Source organism: Homalodisca vitripennis, chromosome 1 (genome assembly GCF_021130785.1).
Source record: "Homalodisca vitripennis isolate AUS2020 chromosome 1, UT_GWSS_2.1, whole genome shotgun sequence".
In the NCBI taxonomy this organism is placed as follows: Eukaryota; Metazoa; Arthropoda; class Insecta; order Hemiptera; family Cicadellidae; genus Homalodisca; species Homalodisca vitripennis.
Window position 1 is genome coordinate 77,757,237 of NC_060207.1, and position 23,366 is coordinate 77,780,602.

The following is a 23,366-nucleotide window of genomic DNA, read 5'->3' on the forward strand; positions in this document are numbered from 1 at the left end:
GGTTACTAAGTCATCTGTTAGTATTAGGCATAATATTTTCTCAGAAGAAGTTCATAATGAAACTTTGCATGAATCCTTAGGATTGCTTCTGAGTTTTACTCAACACAAATCACATAGATCGGTTTTTAATATAGAAATCCCATAGTTTGTTTCTTTCTTACAAAGCTTATGATATGTCATGTAAATCGATATTAATAAAAACCAATGGCTACATATGCTGCTTTAGTGTGGTTGCCGAAAGTAGAACAATAACAGCTGCCGAGAGGCTATAATATCTTAAAAAGTTATCTTGCGTAAGCATCGCTTGGGTAATGAGCTCCTGACCAAATCTGACACTTGAAGTAGTTCTGGGATACACTCCTCTGGAGCAGGAGGTGAAGAAGTCAGTCGCATTAAGTGCAATGAAGCTTCTGGGTAAAAAAGATGATTAAGTCTATCTCCTCAGAAAGGCACATCCGGATAACTCAGGAATTTTCTGAATATTAAGCAATAACCAACGTATCAGAAAGTATGGTTAAGAAATACTCCTTTGAAAAACCATACATAGTCTCTATTGAAGATTGGGAAAAAATGAAGTAAAAAGGAGGCCTACCTTACTAAAGGAGTCCAGAATTTTTACACAGGTGGATTACACCTTGACTTGACTCTAGGGCAGGATTTGGTATATACAAAGCAGGAGTTAACTTAGCTGTGCCCCTGGGAAAACACGCTACAGTCTTCCAAGCGGAGGTCATGGCAATAGAATCATGCGCGAGAAGACTCATGAGGCCAAAAGTAGCAGAATGCTATGATAACCAGTGTGCACTAAAGGCACATAAGACCTCTGTGTTTGACTCAAAAGCAGTATGGGGTTGTAAGAAAGTTCTAGTGGAACTGGCAAAGAAAATCAGAATTACACTCGGTAGGGTGCCGGGCCATAAGGGCATTCATGGAAACGAAAAAGCAGATACCCTTGCCAAAATAGGTACAGAATCCCTTATGGTAGGGCCTGAGCCAGTAAGTGGAGTAGCTTTATCCTATAGCAAAGCTTTCGTAAAAGATTGTAAAAAGATAATTAGACCCTTAAACTGAAGTAGGACCTCAGGACTAAGGCAATGTAAAAGTTTATCCTTATGCTAAAGGGTGGGCAGCTCTCCTACAACAAATTAAAGAAGATATAAAATTGATATTAGGGATGTTGACAGGACATGGTCCCCTTAGAAAACATCTTATGAAGGTGGCTCTTAGTCAGACTGATGAATGCAGACTCTGCGGAGAAGCAGAAGAATCAGCAAAACACATATAGTTAAACTGTCCTGCCATATCTAATAGTAGGAAAAATTCTTAGGAGTATATCTTCCCAGCACCAAGGACATCAGAGAACAGGAGCCCTAAATTTGATTGGCTTTTGTTAAAGTCTTGAAAAAAGTACAATATGATTTACTTAAGAACTCTCATTGTAAGGGGCGCCATAGTTAATCTCTTCACAAACAGCATTTCGCTCTCAGGCCAGCCCTGTTTACTTCTGAATCCCATGGCTGATAAGTGGAGAGGCTCTGTCTTGAATGCTTTATGCTGGGTGTAAAAAAAGCGTTGCTTAACTATGAATACTAAACTATTATGTAACATGGTTGCTATTAGTAACATGTGTCTATATTTATAACACAATACTTTTTGGCATTTTTGCAATGACTTATTTTGTATATATAAAATCATGGTTCAGGTTCAGCTGACCACCTGCAATCATTGTTTTTATTTATGTCGCTCCTTAAATATAATCTCTTGATTGTAACCCCTCATCCCCGTGGGCCTAGGGCCACCGGTCCCATTTACAAAAGAGGCTCTGACTATAACTACTAAAATATATGGTGCTAGCAAACTGATGCTATAATAGGTACAGATAATAGAGATGTGATGTTTCAGATCATGATCCGGTTATTCTTCTGGGTAATACAACCTCATGAGTCTCTTTGGGTCAGTTTTTTCCATTAAGACAATTTATCCTCAGAAAAGTGTAAGGTAACCTGATCAATGGATATTTCTCCAGTTACTACAATACGTTTTCGGTACAAATATAATTTATGCAAAAGATAAAAACAAGGATTGAAATAAACAAGTACAAATAAAATAAACAGATTATACTCAAATAAAATTTAATCAGCACATCTATCTGTAGGCACATAGTATACAGTTCTGTTATTCAAAGGCTTAGGTGGTCTGTAGTTCTTCCTCAGTAAATCACCCTTAGTAGATTTTAGCTTTCTGAATTCACTTGACTGAAAAAGAATGTTATATAGCAATTAAGTATTAGAAATGTTTTTACATGCTATGACAAACATTTAGTGTATCAACTTGCAATATTTCTTTGTCTTTATCACATAGGTACTTGGTATCATAAATTAATTTAAATATGAAATTAAGGGTGATCACTAAGCCCTTATGGCATATCGTCACAATAAACATAAAGGAATGATATTAAGTTAAATAAGAAACTAGATTGTTTGATAAGCAGAAATATATTATAAGTAGAGGAAAGTAAATTAATTTCATTTTATTCTATCAGAGAACTGTTATCTATATCTCAACTTTCCTATTACATTATGTCCAATCTATTACCAAGAGCCTAAAAATTAAACTAGCCTGCATGATTCATAGTAATTCCTGTTTTTATCATGAAAAAGTACTGATATTATTTATTTTCCAATGGCTCAATGTACAAATCCAAGACATAAATAATCAATATTACAATGTCAGAAACAGACTATGCAGTGATGGAAAATAGAAGATGTAGCATGCAATAATAGCTGTGAATATTGTAATTGACAATACAACTTACAACAAAGTTATTCAATAACAATGAAATAACAAGAACATAGAACAAACATTGACTAAACTATAGATAAGTATATGAGACAACATGGTATAAGCTGTATATAATTCAAATAATGTCCTGTGAGAAATGAAATTATAACCAGACACTGACTATGGCTCTCTAAAGGTATCACCAAATAAGCACAACCACTGGTGGAAAGGTATATTCGATATTGGTTCCTGATTAACTTAGCTTGTTTCTTCTAATTAAGACCATCACGAAATTACTTTTTATAACTATTACAGTACAATACAACTATAGCAATACAAATCGTAAGAGGATAAAGGGAAATAGCTATAGAAAAACTGATACAGAGTGACGTAATGTCAAAAACAAATAACAGATGAATGTTGTAGAACCTATTGTCTTAGCCACAGTGGTGCATTAGCTGATTCATACTTCTGTGGATCTCTGAGTAAATTTTTGTATTCATTTAACAATCTTTACTTAGTGATATAACATGTGTATAGTATCATCATTATCTCATTAGATATTAACCCTCTTTAATATCTAACCCGAAGTCAAACAACTTAAAAATTATTTTTAAAGACAATTGTTTTAAATTTAAACTGTCTCCATCTGGTGTCATGAAGCATTTTAAAGTAACACACCAAGATAGACAATTATCTCAGATTCGGATTGACACTTATTTTGTTAGGTAACCTTATAAAATTGAAATCTGAAATCCTCATTTAAAAACTCTTAAATGATACAAACCTTGCTTGGTGGTGGTTTTAAAACATACAAAACTGTGGATTTTTAAAAATATTTTTGACCACATTCAACTGCTTGTTATACTAAAACTGTAGATATTTTTTAGATAATTAAAAAATTCTTATATTATTACTTATGTTCATTCTACATCAAAGAGCTTCAACACAATAGTATGTAGTTATGTCTAAATAGACATTATAGAACAACTTGTATAAAATTGTCCATTCAACAAATATCTAACAAATTTAGCTAGTGATATAGAAATGTTGTATAAAAGAAATCCTAAATTACCTGTTGACAACAGAAAAGGACTGGTTCAGGAAACACCATCCAGATGGCATTGTCAATATACTGAGGGGAGTTTGTCAAGGAGCCTTTGTAGCAGTAGTAGCCTTTGGCAGAGTCGATGGTGGGTCTAATCCAAGAGAAGATGGACTCGGCAGACACATATGTGCCACTATTAGCCTCTCTCAGCAGTGGCATGTCCTTCACTAGCTCAGCAAAGTGGGGGTTCACTGGCCCTCCGACCTTAGTAAACAGCAACTCATTTGTTTTTATTATACAATTAGTGTATTGTGCTTTGACTGCTGGATTGTCAGCTGTATTGTACAACTTTATGACAAGTTTATTTTAAGGATTACTCAAATCAACTACTATGAATGTGCCTATATATTTTTAGTAGTACGATGTTTCTACTAAAAATATATTAAAGAAAAATATTAGTAATTGTTTGTGGGTTTATGTTAGATCTTGGAGGGGGTGGGTGGAAGGAGGTGAAGGGGATGTGATGTGAGAGATATAAAATAATATTTTATATTAGTCCTTAAAGTTTGAAGTATACACGATAAAAGTATTGTTATAACAATGAAATGGGAGTTCTTTATACATTATAAGTATATTATATAAACTTTACTAGGACATTGAGAAGTTTTTAATCATGTGGTAATTGTCACTCAACACACATTAGTAGTGTGGCATTTTTTCTTAAATAGCCATTAGAAGTAGTACCAAACAGTAGACTACTACCTTACAGTTGGTGTCATTCAAAGAGACACTACAAGTAGCACTAGTTTATCAGTTCACAACTGTTAAGCATTTGTTAATCAGTCAGCTAATGGGAAAATGTAAACACCGACGTTAATACAAAAGTGGTGTTTAACCACAGACTTGCCAGTTAGTGGATTAATAGTGATTGTTCGTTTCTAACCATCCACCATCATACCCAAGTATGAAAGCAGGGTTAGTGAATTGGTGAATGAGATCCAGCCGTAATAATACCTTAATGTAACTAGTTAATAGGCAAAGGACCTTTATTTCATAGTGCAATACCCAATGACAACAACGGACATCTGCAGTTTCACAAAAAGAGCAAATACGAAATTGTATTATCTACATCCACAAAAAGGATTTGAAATTGATGTAGAAAGAGTATTAGAATCAATATGTTAGAACTGATTATCTCATCCTTTATGATAGATCTAACTTATTAATTAAAAATAACTTACAGTCAAAATTATAGCCACAACAGCGATGCCATCTGCATATTGCATAGCTGTCTTCAGGTTTTCATAATCTTTTTTGAAATACAAGAAATGAGCTTCAACCGCATATCTAAAAATAATTTATGACATTTAATTACTATATCACTTTACTGGGCTCATTCAATTCTATAGAGCATATACTTTTATCGTTCTTAATTTTGTTGGTACAATGACTATTGATTGTTATGCTATGATTATAGAATCCATCTTACATATATTTTTACAAGTGTAGCATATTTTTTAATAGTAATAAATAAAATGAGTTTAAGTAAAAATTTACTAATAGTTTGAAGTTTTTATTTTGGAGTCTATTTTCAACTAACACTTTTGTAAACTGGTGTTTCTGTGACTAGCATTAGAAGACACTGTTCCAATTAATGCTGTGATTTTTAATCCATAATTATATCTGGGGATGTTAGTTATGGTTAAACAGCCTTGAGTTTTACCTCAGAACAATGCTAAACATTAAATAGTATCAAAAACATTACTGTTTGTTGTATTCTAGATGATGAGAGAATAATGAAAAATGAAAGGGTTGATGTAAACTTGGGCTTAGCATACATTTTTAAATTCTCTAAATGAAAATCATGTACTTCAGTGAGCATTCAAATTTATAGATCTCTCCTTATTATTGTAAAGAATTGGTTTCACAATCTATTTCAATAAAAACTAGGCTGAGTGCTCTCACAATGCAAATTGTTTATCGATTTCTGGACTATTACTTTAGAACTGAATCCTTACAGCAAAAACTTATGTCACTTATATCTGGGCAATTCAATGAATGTCCAGGAGCAGCATGTCACTGACTATGAATGTCAAGATGACGGCATTAGGGAATGTCTCGATCAATAAATCTAGTTCACTGCAGAGTTTAATTGACATGCTTGAAAGTGATGCCTCCTCATTGCCATAGTTCTTTAGCATACTAAGATCTGTGGGTGACTAATTGCCAACCTGCACAGTGGTAGTGACAGAGGTTTCCCACAATCCTCTCCTCCTCCAACATGGGGATGTTCAAAAGGATCTCGGCAGGCATCAGCCACAATCCCACCTCCTATTTATCCTGAATGAATTGTTAATCTTGAAGTTATGTGAAAAGAATTTCTAGGTTAAAGTGCAAAGGAAATTTCTATTAATTACCCTGCAGGCAAATGTTCTTTATTTTGCTATGAGTTAAATTTATATAATAGATTAACACCACACAAAAACTTGCATCTTACCTTTGGCCATCAATTACATGTTCAGTACCGCAACAGTCCTTCATACCCCAGTGGAAATGAACCTCATGAAAGATATAGTCTCCCAGTAGGGGCCCCCCTTGCAGATAAGGCAGTGATGTGTTCTTCAGAAATGTTACTCGCACTGCAAAAGAAAATAGCAGTTTTGTTACTAAGAATGATTAAATTCACCTCTAACTGTATTTTGATTTTTTAAATTACCGTATATAGTTAATATTCTTGCTATTGTACCTCATCTGTCTGGATGACATTATGTATGGGTACAAATGTAGATATTTTGAGTGCATGTCTACCAATGGGATGGTATGACTTATACAGGGTTAATAAAAAGTCTGGAGACTTAATATTGTAACAGCTCACACTAGAAAAACTAAACTCTGCATGTCATGAAGTTCTGTTTGGGTATAATTATTATTCTTTCACAAACCCAAATGGAGGATTTTGGAGGCAACAACTAAATAATATCAAATGATAAGCCCTATCGAGTGATCTCTCATTTTGAAGGTCTTGATAAAAGAACATTAATAACGCAAACTAGAGGTCTCCATGTTACAAAATGGTGGCAAATTGAAAGTTTTAGAAGTCAGAATTTACTATTTTCAACCTAGCATAAGTAACCTTTTGGAGCAGCTAAAAATTGTACATTTTAAGCAACACTTAGTGATTAGTTACCAGCATAACATATCACAAGAAATGTTCAAATTGCTTCTCCTCAGTGGCTTGTGGTATAAACATGTGACAAAACTTGCGGTAATGTTTGTAGAGGAATCACTTACATTTCATGTACAATTTGATTTCTTAAATCATCAATATCTCATGGCTTTGATTTGTACACTCTGTCTTTGACATAGTTCCCACATGAAGTAGTTGAGTGGTGAAAACATGTTAAATGTCACTTGTCATAAATAAGGCAATGTCATACATTCAGTACCGAAGTAAAACTTATTATATATATATATATATATATATATATATATATATATATATATATATACATGTTATCTGTAGTGTATATAATACCAACTTGTGTTTAATATAAAATATTTTAATATAATATATAATATAATTTTATATATATATATATATATATATATATATATATATATATATATATACATGTTATCTGTAGTGTATATAATACCAACTTGTGTTTAATATAAAATATTTTAATATAATATATAATATAATTTTATATATATATATATATATATATATATATATTTAATATAATTTAATGTATTTAATATATGAACACAATAAGCTTTAATTATACTGAATATTTTTGTCGACAAACCAAATGTTTTAATGATTAAATAACAAAAATTTTAAATTTTATTAAATGAATGTTTTTGTTATTTAAATATGAACACAGGCAGATCGTTTGCTAATAGAACTATTAAATTTTAATGCATTTTAAAATTAAAAACTTGAATGGCTGCCATTTTGTACTGCTTTTGAAATAGAGACCTTTGGTGTGAGGCTTCGTTCCTTTAAAATAGGATATGAGCATTTAAATTAAAACAATTTTAACTTAACCCTTCCAGTCCACCATTTAGGATTATAGGTTGAAGTTTTCACATACGAGATATCTCCAAAAAATATCTGCCCTGCAATTATATCTTCGTGTCCAAATGACCTCTGCGGGGTATGAGCGTAACTAGTAGTCCCTCACGAACTACCTGAATGCCTTAATTACTGGCTGAACACCTTGGATCGCACACAGCATGTATTTATATCTCACGTATTTTTCTGTTCGTTGCATTTGTGTACTGTTGAAAATAACATAAAGAACTGTTCAACGAATTTACCTCAAGTTTTGCTTAATTTTGGCAAGAGTTGTGCCGAGACAATTGAAATAATACAGAAGGCCTTTGGGGATGAAAGTATGGGCACAATACAGATAAAATAATGGTACAGCCGGTTTAAAAATGATTGCACATATTTTGACAGTGACCCTTGTTGTAGCCGACCTTCGCTAACAACATGTCACACCCAAAATAGTACATTAAAGTCAGAGCCATGCCAAGTCAATGCTGATTATTTTCTTGATTCTGAGGGTGTTATGCACTATGCATTTACTTCAAAGATTCAACAAAAAATACTTCGTTGCAGTCTTGAAAAGATTTTGTGATGGAGTGTGTAGTGTATTTAGTGTGAGAAGTACTAAGTTGGTAGGTATCCATAGTGATATTTAATGTCTGCACCAGTGATGTTGGCAGTATGTATTGTCAGGCGATGTAACATACGATGTGGTCTAAAAGAATAAAGAATGCTCATAAGGCTGCTCTCCTGTGACGTCACATCACGCCACTACCCTACAACCAACGGTCCCAAGCTGGCCAGCCAGCAGTCCACCCAGAGTCCCACCACCAGACACCGTCATGTAACCTCCGCGTCCCGTCCGTTCCTTTACGAGCGGTCCTAGAGCAATGTTACTCTAAATGTGTAGTTTAATTATTCTTCCCGACCCATAGAGAGTACAGTGTCGACGCCGCATACATTACAGTGGCGACGAGAAAACAACTGCAACAGTGAATTACAGTGATTTAGTGCGGAAGGGCAACAAGCGTAATGAACACGTGCAAATAACCGCGAATGTGCAAGGACATTCCGGACATTCCAACGGTCGGGAGTAGTAAGGTACGCCGATCGATATAAACTATTCTTGGTGTAAGCAGCGCACAAGCTGATTTTAATCGTTGCAATTAATGCCGTTAGACGATTATTTTTTACCGGGGACATTTTAAACAGTTATTACGGAGTGTACAAGAAAACAAAATGGCAACTATCGGGTCTATGGGTTATTTTGATAGTGCGGAAGAAAATCGTGGCAGTCTTATATAGAGAGATTTGAGTTTTTTATTGATTTGTAATGATATCGATAATTCAAAGAAACTAAGCACTTTGTTGACAGTTATGGGTGTAAGGACCTATACGTTACTGAAAGACTTAATTACACCAGACAAACCGTCTGACAAGTCGTACAAGGAAATTGTGGACACTATAGCGAATCATCTGCATCCCAAGCCTTCTTTTTATCACGGAAAGATTTAAATTTAGTAGGCGGAATCAATTGGATCATGAAACGGTTTAGCGATTATATTGTGCATTTAAAACAGTTATCTAAGTATTGTGAATTTGGTGATAAATTGCCAGACTACTTAAGGGACAGATTAGTCGCGGGTCTGCGAGACCAACAGATACAGAAAAGACTCCTCGGGGAGGAGAACCTCACTTATGAAAAAAGCCGTGCAACTAGCTACTGCAATGGAATTTGCTGAGAAGGGGGCGGCCCAGATGACAACTGCAGGAGGACGTATTCACCGGATGCAGAGCAGCGGGTCGATACCGAAAAGGACACAGGCGGCGAGCATCGCAGCGAGACGGTCATATCGGACGGCGGGAAGGCGCTGGGAGACATCACCTGCTATTGTTGCGGCAAGCGAGGATCACACACAGCATCGCAATGTCGGTTTCGTGAGTACACGTGTAATCATTGTAAAAAGAAGGGGACACCTTGAAAGAGTTTTGTAGATCGAAAAATTATGTTAACAAACCTAATGAAGAACAAACCAAATGTTTTTACAAATAGGTCTAAGGAGCTTTCAGCTAAAGGGAAACAGTTTTACAGCGATTAAAAAGCAATATGTTTATAAAGGTAGGCAGCACTATGTAGAGGAAAGTAAAGAATCAGCAGAGTCCGGTTCAGATAATCACTGGAAACATAAAGACAATGACGATGTGTATGACATTTCCAATCTATTTACGGTTAAAGAAATAGAAACTAAGAATTAATAAAATTGAGCCAATAACGGTACAGTTATTAGTGGAAAGTAAGGAAATTGTATTTGAAGTCGATAGTGGAGCTTGGTGTTTCAGTTATGTCAGAAAAAGATTGTAAGACTAAGTTTAGGAAATATAAACATGTATCCAACTAGCTTAGTATTAAGTTCATATACACATGAAAAGATCAGGCCTTTAGGTAAGGTTATGGTCAATGTACAACATAAAGTTAAAGAGAAACAATTAGCTTTATACATCGTAGCTAATGGGGCTAATCCCTTGTTAGGGCGTGATTGGATGCAAGCATTAGATTTAACGGTTAGAGTGCCTAGTAATGTAAACAATGTACAGTCAGCTGATCGCACGAGCATGGTGGGGGTTGTGCCAACTGCAGGCGGCAGCGCGGCAGACGCATGCACGCCTGTCAGTGGAAGCCACAACACACCTGTAGAGGTAAACAAACAAACATCTGTCAATCCGTCTGTTGTCAACAACAACAAACAAGTAGAATTACTGTACAATGAGTTTCCAAATGTATTTACGGATAAGTTGGGATGTTTTCAAGGGTGCACCAGTTAAATTAAAGTTAAAAGAAAATGTAGTACCAAAATACTTTAAACCTAGGACGTTACCTTTTACACTTAAAGAAAAAGTAGAAGCCGAGCTGACTAGACTAGAACAAGAGAACGTTATTTCACCAGTAGATACCAGTGAATGGGGACTCCCATTGTACCAATTATTAAGGCTAATGGGAAAAATAAGAATTTGTGGGGATTATAAAATAACTGTAAATCCTTTCTTGGAGGTAGACCGACACCCGTTACCGAAAATTGAAGAAATATTTGCCAGCCTACAAAACGGAGAAAAATTCTCTAAAATAGATTTATCTTCAGCTTATCAGCAGCTTAAACTAGATGTAGATAGTCAAACGTATTGTACAATTAGCACACACAAAGGATTGTATGCTTACAATCGCCTATGTTTTGGTATCAGTTCAGCACCGGGAATATTCCAGAGAATAATAGAACGAACATTACAAGGTATCCCGGGGGTAACTGTATTTTTAGGTGTGTGCATACTTCACACATAGGTATTGTTCGCATGAAGGCATTAGCCCGTGCATATGTATGGTGGCCTAATATCGACCGGGACATAGAACAACTAGCTAACAGCTGTGCAGCCTGTTTGGAGGAACGAGCAAAACCGCCCAAGGCTTTTCCTGCATCATTGGAATGTTCCGGAACGAGTTTGGTCTCGAATTCATATTGATTTTTTTGGACCTTTTCAGTCCAAGTTATTTTTGGTGGTAAAAGATGCGTACTCTAAGTGGCCAGAGGTGTTTGCCCGTTGCTTCAACGGGCAGCTGTTCACACGATTGTGAAATTAAGGGAATTATTTAGTAGGTATGGTATTGTAGACCACATAGTGTCCGACAACGGACCACCTTTTACCAGTCAAGAGTTTAAAGAATTTTTGATGTCAAATGGTATCAAACACACGTTTTTCACCACCATACCACCCAGAAACCAATGGTTTGGCAGAACGGTCAGTCAGAACTATTAAAAATAAATTGAAAACAGCTCTTCATAATTCCAAGGATTTAGAAATTAGCTTTGAGTAACTTCCTGTTCACTTACAGAAATACAGTGCATTCTACTACCAATCTATCGCCAGCTCAATTAATGTTGGGCAGATCGCTAAAGTCTAGGTTAGATTTAATTCGCCCAAATGTTAAAGCAATAATGTCAGATAATCAAGAAAAACAACGATTGTACTATAGGGGTAGTAAAACTAGACAGTTAGCTATTGGACAACCAATCATAGCCAGAGATTACAGAGGTAGAAATAAGTGGATACCAGGTGTTGGTAGTTTCACGATTAGGACCAGTCACGTATTTAGTTGAACTGAATACGGGCATGAGGTGGAAACGACATATCGACCAGTTGGTAGGTTTACAGTGTAGTCCGGAAATGTCTGAGTTGACAACAATGCCTAGACTCCCAGACGCAAGCGTGGCAACAGAGCACACGCAGGAAACGATCGATATACAGTCGCGGGACAGGCGAGCGCAAGGTCGCCAGTACTTTTAGCAACGACCTTGCCCCCCCCTCTCCGCAAAACCATAACAATAACAGAAACGCTCAGGGGCAAAGCCCCAGCCCACGTACAAATGTAAACAATAACAGTTCCAGCGTTTCACCCAAACAAATGACACCTGTTTAGACGATACCCACTAAGGGATCGTAAACCTTTAGTCAAAATGGACTTGTAAATACAACCCAATTGTGACTTGTATATAATTAATATTGTTTAAGCATTATTATTATCGATTTGTTAATTGTGTTCATTCAATGTGTTATTAATTGCTATATTCTGATTTATTGGTTTTTGATTGAAGTGTTTGTGATTTGTGTTAAATGATTATATTGAGTTTGTATTTTGTTCTCTATAATCTATACTTACAAAAATAAAAGAGTATAATGTCAATTTTTCTTATTCATTGTAATTGATTTAAAATTGGAGAATTGTAAAACAAATTGTAATTGATAAATTTCTAAAATTGTAGGGGGACTTATGTATTTAAGGGGGAGGATTGTAGTGTATTTAGTGTGAGAAGTACTAAGTTGGTAGGTATCCATAGTGATATTTAATGTCTGCACCAGTGATGTTGGCAGTATGTATTGTCAGGCGATGTAACATACGATGTGGTCTAAAAGAATAAAGAATGCTCATAGGCCTGCTCTCCTGTGACGTCACATCACGCCACTACCCTACAACCAACGGTCCAAGCTGGCCAGCCAGCAGTCCACCCAGAGTCCACCACCAGACCACCGTCATGTAACCTCCGCGTCCCGTCCGTTCCTTTACGAGCGGTCCTAGAAGCAATGTTACTCTAAATGTGTAGTTTAATTATTCTTCCCGACCCATAGAGAGTACAGTGTCGACCCGCATACATTACAGAGTGAGAAGAAAACGACCACATTTCTGGTCAAGCGGTGTCTGGCTTCAACACCACTATAAAGTGCCAGCACATTCATCGAATCTTGTACAGCAATTTTTTGCCAAACGTAGATTACACAGCTTACCAGCCTCCATACAGTTCCGACATGGCTCCCTGTATCTTTTGGATGTTCTCAAAATGGAAAATGGAACTCAAAGGAAAGGGATACAATAACATAGAGATGATTCAAAGTATTTTGATGTGTGAGCTGAAGGCTGTTCCAAAATCTACATTCAAAGACTGCTTTAAGATGTGGAAGCACTGCTGGGAGCATGTGGTTCAATCAAATAGAGACTATTTCAAAGGATGCCATGGCCCAGATTATGAAGAATAGCACCTATGCAAAGATATGAACGCAGGTTGTATACATTTTGGACTGACCTTGTATACCAAAAACCATTATTTCTATTCTTATAATTAATCCTCGCATGGATATTGGTTAATGTATTTCTATTCAAAAGTTAATGATGGGTGGATAGATTGCGATGGAGAGACATGTGGTATAAGAAATTAAATCACAGTAAATATTTTGCGCCTCAGCCCGCACCAAAGTTTGTGTTTTAAAAGCTCAAAGCATTATAAATTTATGAGAAATTTAAATGCAAAACTCACATGTTTTCCCATTGTTTTCCAAGAGTGCATCGCCTACAGCATTCCATTGATTATGAAACTGAAGATTTGGATATTTTTGAACGATTGTGGATTGTTTATTGATTTTAATTGGGGAAAAATTCATACCACTGGCACCACCTACATTAGAGTCCGATGTGTCAATCAAGCATGAAGTGGTAGCTGTAAAAAAAAAAAAACAAAAATATTATTATTCTCTACCATTACCTCCCATTTCAAGATTGAAACATATCAGAATATAGTATTGAATCTCAAACATTCTTAAACTGTTACTCTACAAATTAAATTATAAAAGTCATTCTATTAATAGCTATGGAATTTAATACTCAATCAAACATTTGTTAGCACTGAAGGGTGAACTTAATGTAGGATACTGAAGTCTATACAAAAACATCAGCATGGGCCAGAGAGCTTTGAACATTTCCTTCACAAATTGGTTGCTAAGTGAGATTAATGAAAATCTAAAATGTGAACCAATTAATTGTAAAAAAAATTCCAAAGTGATTAATAATGATTTGATACTATTTGTTTTTCATTTAATGCACAGGTTTAATCATATTTTCTTAATATAATTAACTTTGAAAATAAATTTTAAACTTAAAAATATTCTAGTAAATAAGAATGTTTTAATAATCCTTGAAATATATATATTCAAATTAAACATGCAAATGCACTTTTGAGAAATTTATAAAGCCAATTTGCATATGATGAAGATTGATTAACTGAATTTACCTAAGCAGAATAATAAAAAAAATCTTAATAATTCTCTCTTTAATCCACTCACATATATTTTTGCCCTAATTGTCTATTTTTCAACATCATACAGTGTCTTACTTCACCTAGTTTTAATACCTGTGAGCTGGGTTAACATCATGGATACAGTACTAACAAGTTAAAAAAGGAGTATATTGACACCTGGACTTGTGGTAATTGCACTAATGTGCAAACTTCACATTCAACACCCGATAAACTTCATGATCAGGATAAAATATTATCTACAAAATTATTAAACCAAACAGCAACAATGACCTTGAAGCGTTATTGACTCTTGCTGCAGAATCAGGGAAATATCTCTTAAAGGAAAATGACAAGTTAAAACAAGAGATTTTCAAGCTGAAATCGTCGCTTCTTAGCAGCATGGAATTAGAATATGAAGATAACCTTGTAAAGCAGATTGAGGATATAAAAAAATGAACATCAGTCTGAAATATTACACTTGAAAACAAAATTCATGGAAAATCATTTTTAATGGAGTAATTAGATGAACAAATTGAAAAAATCCAATTATGAACTCAAAACTTTAAGATGCTATAATTGAAAACTGGTTTGGTTATGAACAGAAATTAAATCATGCTAATAATTACTTTAAAAATGTAAAAATAATCTTACAGCAGTAGAAATGAAAGATAGTATGATCAAAACTCTAAATATAATGCTACACAAATTAAAAGAGGAAATTCAATCAATCATATTTATTTACAGTTACATTAAGAAACGTATTGGCGTCAAAAATATTGTACAATCAGTACAAATAATTAAGAATATGTGAATACAAATTACAATTTTGAAATTATTTCTCTTTACTGATGTGTAGCGTCAAAGAATTCTTTCAATGAATAGATCGGTCTTGTCTTGAGCCAGTTGTAAAGTCCTGTTGCTAGTAGTTTCCCTCTGAGTGCTTTTAAAGATGTGGGCAGAGCATTGAATAACTTGCATCCGATGTTACTTGGTTTTCTTTGGAACTGGGCTGTGCGATGAGATGGAAGGGAGAAGTTGGTGGCATACCGGGTGATGAATTGAATCCTTAAGTGCAGTTATAAAAATAAAAGAAGAGGAATCAGCGAAAGAATTAATTAGTTTTCAGAAGTGATGATTTGGAAAGTCTAAATGTTGCTGTAACCAACTCAACAAAATTCACACAAGAAACAAATATAGAACAATGGAAACATGCGATTGAAACTCTAAAAAGGAAAATTAATATGACTGTAAAATTATATAAGAGCAACTGAAAATATGGGAGTCACTTTAGCTCTACTAGACAAAAGTTAATAGGTTTTAGATTACTCCATCAAACTTTATTTTTATTCTTTAATTCAGAGCAAATTGACAACTAACACATATTTGTTTTTATATCAGCAATCAGTCAGGTGATAGAATAATTGGATGCTGTTGACACAATCCTGACACCCCTGAATCCAAGCAAGAAATCATACATTTTTATTCCAATAAATAATGCAGAATCGGCCACGGAGACTGACCCTTGTACCTGTTCTGAAGAAAGTGAGTATTATGTTAACAGAATTAACATTGTTTCAATTTGGGACTTGTACATTCGTATTTTTTAAAACTTTTAACTATTAATGATGGGCTAAAATTGTTTCATTATTACTACAAGTTTTAAATAAACTACATAATTTTTAAACACATTCTTACTCTATCAGTTTTAAGTAAAGGTGAATGTGATACATGGCACAATACAATTATGGTAATGCAATAAAGGGTGAATTATAACAAACGATTTAAAAATAAAATAGATTTATTCCTATGTTCCTAAACAGGTACAGCAAATCTGAAAATATTGATAGTATGTAAGTTGAAATCCCTAAAAAAATTAATTAAGGCTAAAGCATGACTTTAATGAAACTGTATTATTAAATTATAGTTATATCACCTTATATTATGAAATTAAGTGAAGCTATAGACACTGTTAATGCTGTGATTCAAATTTTAAATAAAGACTTAATTAAGATTAATAGTAGAATTATGATTATTGTGTGAAAATTCTAATCTCAAATCATTGGTGCTACAAAGAGAAGAGGTTATTAAAATGAAGAATAATCATGCTCAGATTCGCAGATCTTTTAGTTCATCTCACAGCACGCCTCAGCACCACGTCACAGTGCGTAAAGCTATATCCCACTATGAGTACATGCCTTCTAATTTTTCCCCTTTTGTGAAACAGCTTTCAGTTATGTTATGGATGTGTACAGGAAAAAACTGTTATTTAATAAACCTACATATTTGCAGGAATCTTTCAACAATGCAACATAGTTTAAGAAACATTAGCTAAAGAAACTACGAAATTCAGTTTTGAGACAACATGTATTTAAATAAAATTTATAAAAATGACTAAAATGTATAATGATAACAGACAGTCATGGAACATAGACAAGACCAATTGAAAAAAAACCTTGCTCAATGGTTTTTCCATGCTACAGGGTGGCAATCATGGGCTTCTAGTGTTCCTTTTGAATTATGTAGTGAAGAATCCTTGCAGTTTATAAAGGATTATTTCTCTTAGTGGGTGCAAATATTATTTGCAATAATGTTACTCAAGATCAGAATAATATTTTTGGTTTTGAAACCTTAAACAAAAGAACTGCTGTGACTAATTGGAAACTATTATGGAAATTTTGCTTACATATGACAATCTTACTTTGAACAAAGGAACTTAAAATATCAATCAATTACTGAAGGACAAAACAGACAAATTGGAGTTCTAAACCTTAATTGAGCAAGGCCAGTTAAAACTATGCAAAATAACTAACTACAGGATATGATCAAATTGGAAAACGCCATTGTGCAAACGTTACTGTGACTGCTCTACAAACATTCAACAATGAAAAATAACCAGAACAAATATCAATTTTGCAAAGTCCATCCAAATTTAACTTGACAACACACCAAACTGTGTGAGTGAATGGCAGAAGGAATTTCACAGTATAATCTTAATTCTATTTCGTTTACTGTAAGCTACTATCTAAATTTGATTTACAAAATCAACTCTCAAAAACATGTACAGAAAACTATGGAGCATTGTACTATTCAAAGTATCTTTAACAATTTTTTTAGTGTTTTACTTAATTATATAAAATATTTCAAAAAACTAAAGAGAATGTTTCACTGTACAAAAGAAGGTCATAAATCTAAAAGACAATGTTGGTTCACAACTGGTTTAGCTAAAGTGAAAAGATAACTAGATTAATATAAAAGTTTTGCTAAGACAAACTGTATTAGTATTAAACATCAGTTCACATTAAATAAAAATATAATATAATAAGGCTTTACAAATGCTCAATTAAATCACAATGTTATAGGTATATAGAGAGTAAATAACAAAATAATGTAAAGCTATGGACTGTTATCAAGAAACATACTAATGCAATAAATAATACTCTAAAGGACCAATACTGCTTGTGTGTACCAATGAAACTAACTTACTTGAACTGGAGTCATGCAGTTCAGTTATTTTAAACGCAGAGCAGCACTCATCCACCATGGTTTTTGGTTCTTGAGCAAATTCTTGATCAAGTAAAGTCTTAGATGGAGCTTCCTGTTTGTTCAAAGGTTTGATCTTTACCTCAGCCCTGGACTTCACTAGAGCATTCTGACCTTCTTCTAAGTTCACTTTAGTCGTACTCTTTAGAGTTAAATTGTAATGCGTGGTATCCAGAACTTTCTCATTACTATCTGAAGATGAAGTGATTACATCTTCCTCTGAAGAATCTAAAAGCAATTAAATATGAAAAACAATTGAATTTAAGACACATGATGAATTTGCTTTTTTACATAGAATAATAGTCACGTGAGAATAATTTATTCAAGCTATCAAAATTAATTTAATATAAATATGAAACATCACTTATCAATTATTTACCTGCATTCCCATGAGCTCTGTCTGTAACTATTAATGTTTGTATAGTGTTGGTTACCAAGCACATATAACTATTAATATTGTACAATACATGATAAAAGTAATTTAATTTGCACTTTAAAAAAAATAATTCACAATAATTAAAACCAGTTAAGTAGTGAGCTGCACATGATTCTGGTGAAACAGAGTATATTTAATTAATTATTTTATTGTTTTAAAGCTAACTAGGTTTGGGTTGTTTTAGGTGGGTTCATTGTTAATATTTTGTAGTCGTCAAATTGTATAGTCAAAATCATTTTGTGGTTATCAGCTTTCATGGTATTTGCTTACATGAAACCAAGTTTCATGGTACAGTTAAGGGCAAGTATTTTTATTAGAAAAATTGTCTTGGGCACTTTGCTTTGTCTAGAAGGGAGTGTTCAGTATTAGAACCATTAAGACCATATTTTCTAAATAATGCTATATCAGTTGAAAAGGTCAGTCAGCAATTAATATTTGTCCCAGGCAATGTATCAGTATATAACATCAGAGTATTATAATAAATTATTATAATCAGCTCAAAAGGCTTAGATTCATTTATTAGAGTACACTGTCCTCTACTTCAGTATAATATACGAGTAAATGTAGTTAATATTCATTTCTAAGTTTCTTTTTATCCTGTTTTAACAAATATGACATTTTATATAACTGATTTAAAGCAGTCAGCCATTTTAAACTATTACAATGAACTTGAAAAATAATATTTTAGCAAGTTTTAAACTCTTATGTAAGTTATAAATATGTCAAGATCCAATAGAATAGCTTGCACACTTTTGATATATAATAACAAAATTTAATAAAATAGCACACTTTATTACTAAACTTATTCAATACTTGTATAAACCATTTTGCTTATTTAACTACACACATTAACTTGATTTAAAAGTATTTTTATTTTTTATCCTCCCATATTTTCAAATTTGTAATATATTGATTGTTTGAGAAACATATTGCTAAAAACTTTTTATGTTTCAAAGTAAATGTGTCCGATTGTTTGTGCAATAAGATATGTGTCTGTTTTCATTGTAATTAAAACTGCTAAATAAATTTGTTTAACCACCTCAGGTTCAGTTGCTATCCTTGGCAGATATTTTCATTTACCACTGCAAAAGCTCTAGGATTGTGTGGCCTATATTTGGTATAATATCATGTTCGGTAGTGTTATAAGCAAAGTTTTTAAGAATCCCACTAATATTATAAATTCGAAAGTTTGAATGTTTGGATATTTGGATGTTTGGAGGTTTGTCCTCGAATCACGATGAAACTGCTATACGGATTGTGCTGAAATTAGGAACAGGTATAACTTTTGGTCTGAATTAACATTTAGAGTGCTTTTTACCACCCATAACACATTCATTACACCAAATAAAGTCGAATTCAAATTGAAAAATTAGTTTGTTTACATTCGAATGTTATGATAAGAACGAAACGTAATAACGTTTCATACTTTTTTTTTTTTACTGAAAGTGACTGACAGAGCAAACAGGTACAAGTGTGCTCTTCAATATTTTGTATAAACTTAGTGGTTTTTTGGAACTGCCGAGGAAGTGTTTTACATCAAAGTGTAGTGTTTACAACCAGCTTCAAGTGTATGTGAGTAGTTCTAATAAAATCTGTGAATTAAATAAGATAAGGACAATTTAATCAAAGTTTCTTCATGGAAATACAAGAATGTTAATTGAATACAGATAAAGAATTATCAGAGATAAGACATCCTGACCTCTGGACTGTAGATAACCGAGCTCTGTAAACTGAGCTGAGCTGAGACTGGGCCTGAACAGGTATCACTGCCAACGGTCAACTACACCCAACTTTGTTTACAAACAAACTCACATCCTTGGAAGTGAACTATTTATTCCACCACTAGCTTTAATAATTTCATACAGTTATTGAATTTGCTATTTATTTATTTATTATTATTTATTTATTTATTTATTTTTAACTGTGTTTAAAATATGACAAGTAAAAAACAATTTTTTTGTGGGAAGTGTACAAGGGACATAAAGAAAGCTAAGTCCATATTATGTAGGGGAGCATGCTCTAAATGGTTTCATTTTAAATGTACTTCCTTAAGTAATGATGACTACAACAAAATCTACAAAACCAAAGAAAAATGGTACTGTGAGTCATGCTTATCTTCTGATATAGCTGAAGAGCTTGACTTGGAAACAAGTTTAATAGAAATAGATGTTACTCAGGAACTCGAGAATCAAATGGAAATCATAAACACCTTGAATGAGGATTTGAGGCAAGCACAGGAAGAAATACAAAAACTCAAAAACCATAGTGTACAGTTAGAATCCTTAGTTTAGAAAAAAGAAGAAACTATAATAAATTTAGAGAGAAAAATAAAGGAACAAAATCTTATAATTAAGGAGCCTCATTGGCCAAGTTTAACAACACGAGATAGAGAAAAATTACATGTTAGTCTTCCAATGGTTCATTCAACTCCAGAAAAAAGGTACACCAGAGTTGGAAAAAGAGCATGGAGTTCTAAAAAAAACCAAAATGTTGCTCCTCCATCAGTTGCAGACACTAAGAAATGTACAAAATTATATGAAAAAGAGCTATATAAATCACAAAATTCAAATTTTAATATAGTAACGCAAAACCGTTTTGAAGTTCTTTTATCTCAAGAAGAGGATGAAAAAGAAGGTGAACTAAAAGAAAACACTTCTGATGATGAGAGACCTGGCAAAAATAAGATTCTCCTCTGCGCTGATAGTCATGGTCGAAATTTAGCCTGGTATATGAACAACATACACTCCCTAACGGAATATGAAGCGGTGGGTTTTATAAATCCCGGGGGGAGATCAAAGCAAATTTTGAAGAAAAAGAATATTGAAGGGGAAAATTTAAACAAAAAAGACATTTTGGTACTCATGTGTGGGTCAAATGACATTGCTGGAAATGAGGCTGAAGAGGCTCTGTCAAACATATCTGACACATTGGACAACACAAAAAACACTAATGTCGTTCTAGTTGATCTGCCGACGCGATACGACTTGGTAAACTGGTCTTGTGTGAATCGAGCTGTATCAAGGACTAATCTGCGCTTGAAGGAGTTAGGCCAGAAATACTCACACGCTACAGTGGTTGATGTGAGTAAAGCAGAGAGACACTACCATACTCGTCACGGCCAACATCTCAACACCCGAGGGAAACAGTGGTTAGCAAAGCTGATAGCTGAAAAAATTCAACAAATCACAACAAGTGAGGCAGAGACAGTTCCAGCAACTCAGCAGTCAAGACAGCAAGTAGAAGAAGATCTTTCCTATTCAGGAAGTACTGCGTCGGAAAACTGCCAACCCTTGCAGCTGGGCAAGCATCCAGGTCGGACTACAGCGACAATAAATCCTTAAATATTTTTCATTTAAACATTCGATCCATTAGAAATAAGTTAGATTTGTTAGATTTATTTTTAAGTAGTTTGAATTGTCATATTGTAACACTAAGTGAGCACTGGCTTTATACTGAGGAAGCCTCCATGTATGTTCCATATGGTTTTAAGATAGGAAATATTAGTTGTAGGAAAATGTCACTAGGAGGAGGAAGTGTTATATTTGTCAAGCAGGATGTTGATTTCAAGACTATTGATGTGAATAGTTTTTGTATCGAAAGAACCTTTGAAGCAACAGCAGTGATTCTGTCTAGGGAAAACCTTGCCATAGTTACAGCTTACAGACCACCAGATTCTAATATAGACATTTTTCTTAATTCTTTGGACACACTTTTAACTTTTCTGTACAAAAAATATAAAAATTCAAAAATTGTTTTAACAGCAGATTTTAACATAAATATTGTAAAGGAATCATATGAAACAAATACATTTTTTAATGTTTTAAGATCTCGTAACCTGTACTGTCTGAATCAAGAAGCAACTAGAGGTAAAGCATGTATAGACAATATTGCCACAAATGTATCTAGAGAACATGTTGACTGTATAGTTGTAGAACCTCACTTATCGGATCACGCAGGGATTTTGGCAAAGTTTGGTTGTTTTAACCCAAAATTAAATGGTAATAAGGAAGTAAAATATGTTAGAAACCTTTCATATAATGCCACTTTAAATCTTAGGGAAAATTTAAAAGCTGTAGACTGGTCACATATTGGCAATTTTTCAGAGGTTGATCAAGCCTGTGATTACTTTATTGCTAATGTGACAAACTCTCTCAATGAGTTTTGTAAAGTGAAGCAGATTAAAACTAACGCTTTGAAAATCCCACACCATAAATGGTTTACATCAGAGTTAAGAAAATTTAGAGAGTTTGTGGTTGGCCTTTATGATAGGTTCAAAAGTAGCAAGGGTACACTTAATGAAAATTACCATAAGAAGGAATATTTAGGAGCTTTAAAAGAGTACAGGTCCAAAATTAAGCAAGAAAAAATAAAGTCAAATGAAAACTATATACAAAATGCCACAAATAAATGTAAAGCAGCCTGGAATGTAATAAAAGCAGAAACTAACCCTGGCAATAACAATAAATATGATCAGGCAGCAGGCATTCAATGTGATACATTTAATGACTATTTTGTTAATTTAGTAAGTAATCTAGACATAGGTAGTGGTTTAAACACTGGTGTATTGGAAAACAATGCAATAGAACTTACAAATAATTATGTCTTGAATTCTAATAGGGCAATAGAGATCTTTAGTTGGAAAGAAATTGTAGATAGTGACATTTTAAAATTGGTATCAAACCTGAGCTCATCAAGGAGCGAGGACTATTACGGGATATCTAACAAAGTGGTAAAGGACATCATAGACATAATTTTAAGACCTCTCACCTTTATTTTTAATATGATTCTGGAACAAGGTAAATATCCAAAAGCTTTTAAGATAAGTAAAGTTACACCCATTTATAAAAAAGGAGATAAACTTAATCCATCAAGTTATCGCCCAATTTCCTTGAT

The 23,366-nt window shown here is 33.7% G+C and overlaps 1 protein-coding gene across 3 annotated transcripts in view; it reads right to left on the bottom strand.

Annotated features, from left to right (window-relative positions):
• Positions 1–2,115: 2,115 nt before the first annotated feature.
• Positions 2,116–23,366, bottom strand: part of LOC124365259 — a 44,661-nt gene continuing 23,410 nt past the window's right edge. The window contains exons 8-13 of one of the 3 annotated variants that reach the window (XM_046821226.1): positions 17,981–18,265; positions 13,742–13,921; positions 6,327–6,468; positions 5,071–5,176; positions 3,857–4,093; positions 2,116–2,255 (exon numbers count right to left, since the gene is read on the bottom strand). In XM_046821226.1, coding sequence (XP_046677182.1) covers positions 2,133–2,255; positions 3,857–4,093; positions 5,071–5,176; positions 6,327–6,468; positions 13,742–13,921; positions 17,981–18,265 — 1,073 coding nt within the window. In that variant the 3' untranslated portion in view covers positions 2,116–2,132. Of the gene's footprint in view, positions 2,256–3,856; positions 4,094–5,070; positions 5,177–6,326; positions 6,469–13,741; positions 13,922–17,980; positions 18,266–23,366 lie in introns of those variants that run through there. The other 2 variants (XM_046821231.1, XM_046821235.1) reach the window with 2 other exon arrangements.